At 47.5% G+C, this 7290-nt stretch overlaps 1 protein-coding gene and 1 pseudogene across 1 annotated transcript; one reads left to right on the forward strand and one right to left on the reverse strand.

Annotated features, from left to right (window-relative positions):
- Window positions 1–2024: 2024 nt before the first annotated feature.
- Window positions 2025–3013, reverse strand: LOC123632682 (annotated as a pseudogene).
- A 3251-nt stretch (window positions 3014–6264) lies between these two features.
- LOC123632685 (cytochrome c oxidase subunit 6A2, mitochondrial) lies at window positions 6265–6952 on the forward strand. The gene is made up of 3 exons (XM_045543247.1): window positions 6265–6414; window positions 6588–6724; window positions 6825–6952. The coding sequence occupies exons 1-3, from the start codon at window positions 6342–6344 to the stop codon at window positions 6906–6908; spliced, it is 294 nt and encodes a 97-aa protein (XP_045399203.1). The 5' UTR covers window positions 6265–6341; the 3' UTR covers window positions 6909–6952.
- Window positions 6953–7290: the final 338 nt, after the last annotated feature.

Raw genomic sequence — 7290 nt, forward strand, 5'->3', positions numbered from 1 at the left:
TCATCTCTTCCTGGACTCAAAGAGTCTCAAGAAACATCTTCAGATGATATTGCCCAGAATCTTAAATTAGAGAAATCGCAATACAATCCCTTGATGTTTGGGGGCTGGGTACCACTCCGAGACTGTGAGCCCACTGGCCACAGGAAACCTGCGCCCGGCGAGAGGCCCTACAGCTGCAACGGTTGTGGCAAGAGCTTCAGACATAGTTACTCTCTGACCCGTCGTCTTTAAAGTCCTGCCGTCTACTCATACTAGCTTAGGAAAGCTTTTCTATACTGTGGATCTTCTGTACTGTGAGGTTTTTGTTTTTCTCCCCTAATCCTTCTCTCTCCTTTCCCTTAAACCCCACAGTTTACAGAGTAAAGAATTCAGGCAGTGGGAGACAAAAATACATTACTGAAATGTGGGTATATTCTTGGCATGGACAAGAATAATAAGTGATGTCTTAATATGATTGACTAATATTAAATTATTTCTCTTGTGCTTTTTAAAAAAGTATTCTTAAAGGTATTTGTTGGTTGTGCTAATGATGTGCTATTAGAGTAAAAACAAAAGTAGTAACCCTGTGAGAATTCACACTGCATGGAAGTGCTCGATAGCATTACCTGTCCAGTTTCCAAGCTTGCTGCCCCAGTCCTTGATGCCTCTTTCTCCCACAGTGCGGCACCTCCAAACCAAGTCCCACCAGGCACCACTTCCCATTTGTTCTACTTCAGAAGTAGAACATCCTCTTTTCTCTGTTGCTAGTGCTACTGCCTTAAGTGCAAATCCTTGTCATCATTGCCTGGATTATTGCAAAAGATGCCTAATCAGTCTTACCTGCTTCCAGTCTCTGCACTCTGGTTCATCATCCATACAACCCACCTGTTAGATGCCGCCTCAAACCCCAGACTCCAGCACTAAATCTGATGCTGATCCCCTGCATCTCCCCCACCCAGCCTGGCCTACAGAATAGGGGTTCAAATGCTTCAACATGGCACACGTGGCTTCTCAGTTTGGCTTTGCCTCTGTAGCTTTACTGGCCCTGGCCGTTCACACCCCTGTGCCTTGGCACTTGCTTTATTTCCCTCAACTGCCAGAATGTCCTTTCCCCTTTTCTGTCTTCCCAACTTGCCCTGCTCATTATGGGAGCCCCACCTCCATTGAAAGCTTCCCCAGACTCTCATATCACACTGGATGTGGAACCTGCTCACGTGGAATTGTGAACGTCATCATTAACGTCTGGTGACATGTCTGTTTCCCCAGCAGACTGCGAGTTCCATAGGAGCAGAGACTCTGGCACAGGGCCTGACTCACAGTAAGCGCTCAATAAACATTACTTAAGTGAAGGAACCACTTCCAGCTGCTCAAGTTTTTTATGGTAAAACTCATGTTTCTTTTATCCTTGTAGTCCTCAAAAGATACAACATGGATGTACTTGGAAACTTAACCAAAGCACTATGAAAGTGACCCCACCTAACCTATGTCTTGCTGCTGATTACTCTGCCTGTCATTCAGTGATTCCATGGTTATTTCTATAGTGGTAACAGAGAAACGCAACTGAAAACAATGTTGTTCACTTGGGTCTGGTGTATTTCATCCACACATTTGTAGTAATGAGATTAACACAAATTGCCAGAGTGGTCACATAAAATTTTCAGTAGCATCAGTGATAGTACAGAAAGGCCTTCAAGTGTATTTTCGATGATTGGCATTTGCTGATGGCAAAATACTATTAGGTTTTAAGTATGGAATGTCTGATTTCCTTAAGTACTAAGTTTGACAGCTGATATCTCTGACATTTCACTTTGACACTTCTTGTTTTTGTTTTCTTTGTTTGTGAAGGTACGTCCTCATTCTTTCAAACACACATTTTGGCTTGTGATTATCTTTCAAAATTTTTTTAGAGTGATTTTTGTGAAACCATGGATAAGTCAAAAATTTGTGTTATTTTTGAATATCAATCAGTTCTGTTGTGGAACCAATGCAGCACAGATAGCTCAAAATATCAACCAAGTGCTTGGGAAGGGCGTGGCTAATGAACACACAGCACATCGATGGTTTGAGAAGTTCCATTCTTGTGATTTCAATCTTGAAAATGAGCCATGTGGGTGACTAACCAATTCTCAACAAGCCGTGTTAAACGCTTCTTTGCTGCTGGCATAAGCAAGCTACCGTTAAGATGGCAAAACTGTGTCGATAGTTCAGGTGCATACTTTGATTAATTGTACTAAACTGTTGATTCGATTTTTTTTGTTACATAAATTAACCAATTTATTATAGGCTAGACACGTCTGAAAAGGTGAGCTTCCATTGGTCTTTCGGTTCCTTCAGGCTTCTGATGGCGGGCTTTGCGGGGACAGCGGAAGTGGTGCTGTAGGTCCAGGCGCCACCAGCTGCTGTGTTCTAGCAGGAACCGCAGTGCCATCGTCTCTTCATCCTGGTTTTGCCACAGAAGGAGCAAGTGTGCTTGGAGTGCTGGCTGATGTCAATTTTCTTCACCATTTTCCAGAGGGAGGCACCATAGAGGGTCCTGTATTTGCCGACGATTCCCACCTTCTTGGTGCATTTAGCCATGTGGCCGCGAACCAGGACCAGCCCAGACAGGAGGGGACGCCTAAACTGTCGATTCGAAATCGGACATTTCACATTTAGTGACCTAACAGTTTAGAAAATATCTGCGACTCATAGGTTATCATTTTAGGCGCTCTTTCCAGGCCAGCTGGCCTAGGGGACGCAGCCCAGAGGATGTGAGAGGAAGGTCTCACACGAGGGCGGGGGCTTCCCACTCTGACCCGAGCTGACGCAGTCCTGGCTTGAGTCACAGCAGTCATGCAGCAGACTGAACACGGGCGTGCAAGTGCGGTGGCCTCAGTCAAACCCCTCCCCAGCCGCTGCTCCCAGCGCTAGATACAGATTCGGGAGAAACCAGGTCACAGTGTGTAGATCTGTTTTAATGTCACGCTGCGCTAATACACAATGGAGAAGAAAATAAAAGGACAGATACTCAACCATTACACCTTTAGCAACTTGGACTATATCTCAATTTGTAATTTATTTGACTAACTTCATTTAAACAAATATTAAATCCCTTCACTTCAAGTGACCATTAGGTTTAATTCATTAAAGCTGTACTTACTCCAGAATTAAAGACACTTATACCTATCATATGTACAAAAGAAGGCCAAAAAGCTTCAATAAAACATGGATCACAGTACAGAAGAACAGAAATCAGAAATTTGCTGGTAAAAGTTTGGAGATACACTCTAGTTTCACAGAAAATGTTTAGCAATAAATTAAGACTTAAAACCCCATCTCAAACGGGCTTTTACAAATGGAGGATTTGTTTATCATGTAACTGAAAAGTCTAAGGGTACAGGCCTTTCTCAATTCTGGCGCATCATGATCTAGGGGGTTCGAATAATATTAACAAGTCTAGATCTCTCCCTATCTTTCAGGTCTGCTCTGAAGAATGGCTGCAATATTAGCTTCAATCTAAGGTCCCAGCCTGAGGCTCCAGCAGCTCCAAGTACAGTTGAAGTACTGATGTGTTTCAATAGTCCAAGAAAGAAGTCCCAAAATTGAGACTTATGGACTTGTGCCCCTCCCTAAAACAAACACAGGGCCCAGAGAACAGAATGTTCTGATTGGCTATGTCTGGATCATGTGGCCCCTCTTGGAGCTAGAGGAGGGAATCAACTCCATGAACAGAAAATAAGGGGAGTGGGGGTGATTTCACAAAGAAAACCCTGAATGCTACTATCAGAAGAAGGCATGGATGTATTGGGCAGACAAGACAAAACAACACACTTAACAACCTTCTAGTCCTCGCCAAGGGCAAAGGGAGCTAAGAGCCCCTCTTTAGACCCTATCATCATGTTGCCATCAGCCCACTGGTGAGCCCCACCCTCATTCTGTCTTATCTCCACTCCCTTTACCACTCGTTCTAGCTAACCTGTCCTGTGTCACCATATATAATGCCCCAGAACAATTCCAATTTCAAATATTCTGTCCCTCATAAACAAAATTTTATATTTAGGAGATCACATATTGTGATTGAAATTTGCTTTGGAAAATATGGTCATGGTATGTAGTGTCCCACGAAAGAGGCACAAGAGAAACTGTCCCTCCACATCCTTCACCACTAAAAGCTGAGGTATATCGGAAAAGGGGCTGAGATGCTGCCCACTGGGGGTTATTTAACAGCTGGTGAGTTTGTTCTTCCCTCTACCTAAAGCAAAAAAAAAAACTAAACCTCTGGAAACTGGAAGCTTTGGCAGCAGCCCAGTAAATTTTGTGAGAACTTACGAAACAATGGTGAGTACCCAGCCTGCAGGCCATGGCTCTGATTGGCCTCTACTGAGAGGCAGTTAAGACAAAACCATGATGGGCCTTGGGCAAATGCACCACATGATGGCGACAGCAGCAGAGGATAGTCGCAGACCCTCGGGGCACTCACCAAGTCCCAGCAGGAAAAGTGCATGGGAGTGTCCAAGCTGAGAACAAAGGGATGGGAATTCCCAGGGAATTGTGAGGCAATGACTAGCAAAACTCTGAGGGGCTACTTAGAGGAGAAATAGAGCCTAGAACCTTTTCAAGGGAAAATACTTGTTTTCTCCAGGAGTAATTGTCTTATATAAGGAGGGAGGGGACTATGTGTGGGAGATGCCAGGTAACTTTGACTGGAATAGAGCCCCATCTTCTGGGCAGCAAATCCAAAGTCCACCTGGAAAAACGCAGCTGTAGGAGGAAGGCCATTATAGCTCAGGGAAGGCTCAAGAATAATTGAGCAACATTGTATGACATTTGTTTAATAGAGTTTTTTTTTAAAAAAGCAGCAGCTTAAGAAAGTTAGGTGGAAGTTAGTGTTCAGTTTATTATATTAATACCAACAGGAAAAACAGGCATAGGGACCCTTCTTAAAAATGTACCTTCCTCATTTTTCTTTTATATATTAAATTTAGATTATACATATACACAATTCATTCTTAGTTTGCATAATAAATTCATATTAGGTACATCAGCCCTGGATGAAAGCTGGAGACATCCTGTTGGATTGTAGTTCTGAGAAAGCATTTCTATAGGGTTAACCAAAGTAATATGGTTCAAGCATTCATTAAATACATACTTTTATTGTATTTATTTATTTATTTTTTAAAGCCACTCATCGCAGACGGGGTCTCGCAGCAGCTCGGTCCCTCCGGGTGAGCGGCTAAATACATATTTTTAGAACACCGACTTCGTGCCAAGGTCCATGCTGGGTGCTGAGGATAGAACAGTGAGCAAGGCAGACGTCGTCTCTGCCAGGGCTTGAAGTTTTCCAGCAGCCTGCTTTGATGCAGGGTTCATACAGACCTGCCTAGGCTTTCTTCTTTCCCCTCCCAGTAATCATATTTTTCAACCTGAAATAAAGTTCTTTGCAGTAGACACTTGACAGGTTTGTGGCTGCTCAGCATCTTTTGAATACTTTTTGGATACTTGGGAATTTTCCCCACAACACAACTCCCGCCTCCCAAGGCAGAAGCCGGTACTCAATTTCCCAGCCTTTCTTGCAGCGAGAGCACCTTGTTGCCAATCGGTGCACCCGCATGATTCTCTGATACAGAAAAAACAACCCAGGATACAAGCCTCACGAACAATCCATTTTCAGGAGGGGCGGAGGGCGGAAGAATCTGGCTTTCCGGGGCAGCATTAATGAAGTTTTCGGCATCCAGTGTCCTGCAGGGTGAGTGTGGTGGTCTCGCTGCAGCTGGCTCCCAGGATGGTTTGGTTCTGGCTGTGCAGGCTGTAGGCCCCACTGGCTGGACCAGAGACACTGTGAGCTACCTAAGATTCTCAGTTGCTCATCTTTTAAAACTTGTGAGATTGAATTCTGCTCTTTGCAAAGAACTATAACTAATATATACACTGAACTACTGTTACATGCCAGATTCTAAGCTGGCACATTCCTGTTACTAAAACTTCGTAAAATTAGTTTAAGGTACAAATTACTATACATTTTACAGATGAAAAAACTGAGACTCAACAAGATACTTCATTCATTCTTTTATTAAAGGCCTACCGTATGCCAGCCACCAGGAATAGAGTATTGAACAAAATAGTTCCCTATAACTATAAAAAAAAAAAAAAGAATGGCATATTGTGCTTTAAATGTCCCCTTGCCAAAATAAGAGAAACAGTACAGCAGCTGTCTGGAGAGGGCCATGCCAGTCAGGCCCCATTTAAATATAGAAAACCCCTAAAAATAGCCACTCGTGTTCCCGACTCAACAGGTGATTGGCCCAAAAAGAGGGGAGGAGAGCCTAGGCCTCAGTGAAGGAGAGTGGAAGGACAGTGCCGTCGTCGCAGCCTCCCTCACCGCAATGGCTCTGCCTCTGAGGTCCCTGAGTCGCGGCTTGGCGAGCGCAGCCAAGGGAGCACACGGAGGGGCAGGAGGTGAGTGGGGCGCGGCCCGACCCGGGGGCTACCCGACCTTGCCCGCCTGTCCCCCCCACCCCCGCACCCTGCCGCCTCCGGGGTCCTGGCGACACCCGCCACCTGCCCGCTGTCCCGCAGACCTCCCGGCCCAGCGGCCTCCCGCTTCCCTCACCGCGCCCCTCCCCGCCCAGCCAGAACCTGGCGCCTGCTGACCTTCGCGCTGGCGCTCCCGAGCGTGGCCCTCTGCACCCTCAACTGCTGGCTCCACGGGGCCCGCCACGAGCGCCCCGAGTTCATCCCCTACCACCACCTGCGCATCCGCACCAAGGTACGCGCGCCTCGGCAGCGGGCGGGAGTGGGCGCGGGAGGGGGCGCGGGACCGGGCCGGGACGCCGCTGACTCTCGCTCTCGCCGCCCTCTCTCCACAGCCCTACTCCTGGGGGGACGGCAACCACACTCTCTTCCACAATCCCCGCGTCAACCCTCTGCCCACGGGCTACGAACACCCCTGAGGCGCCGGCGGGCGCCCGGCGAGCAATAAAGTGCGGAAGGAAGCGCCGCGTCTGCAGGCTCCGTGCGGGGCGGGCGGGCGCGGGCCGCCTCCGCGCATGCGCACAGTGGGCCGGCGCGCCGCGCGCGTTCCCGCGTCGCGGGGGCGGGAGGTGCGCGCGGCAACCGCCTTCCCGGACAGGGAGGGGCTCCCGGCCCCCCTCACTCATCGATAGTCAGGTCTCACACACACACCTATTACTAATCAGGACTCCAGGCTGCAAAGGACTTTCACACACACCGAATCCTCACCGTGACCTGGCAGCAAGATGTCATTTTGGCTCCCTGAGGAACCCGAGATCCCCAGCGGCTGAGGGACCGCGAGGCGCCCCGGCGCCCGGGCTG

This window comes from Lemur catta, chromosome 2 (assembly GCF_020740605.2).
Source record: "Lemur catta isolate mLemCat1 chromosome 2, mLemCat1.pri, whole genome shotgun sequence".
Classification (NCBI taxonomy): Eukaryota; Metazoa; Chordata; class Mammalia; order Primates; family Lemuridae; genus Lemur; species Lemur catta.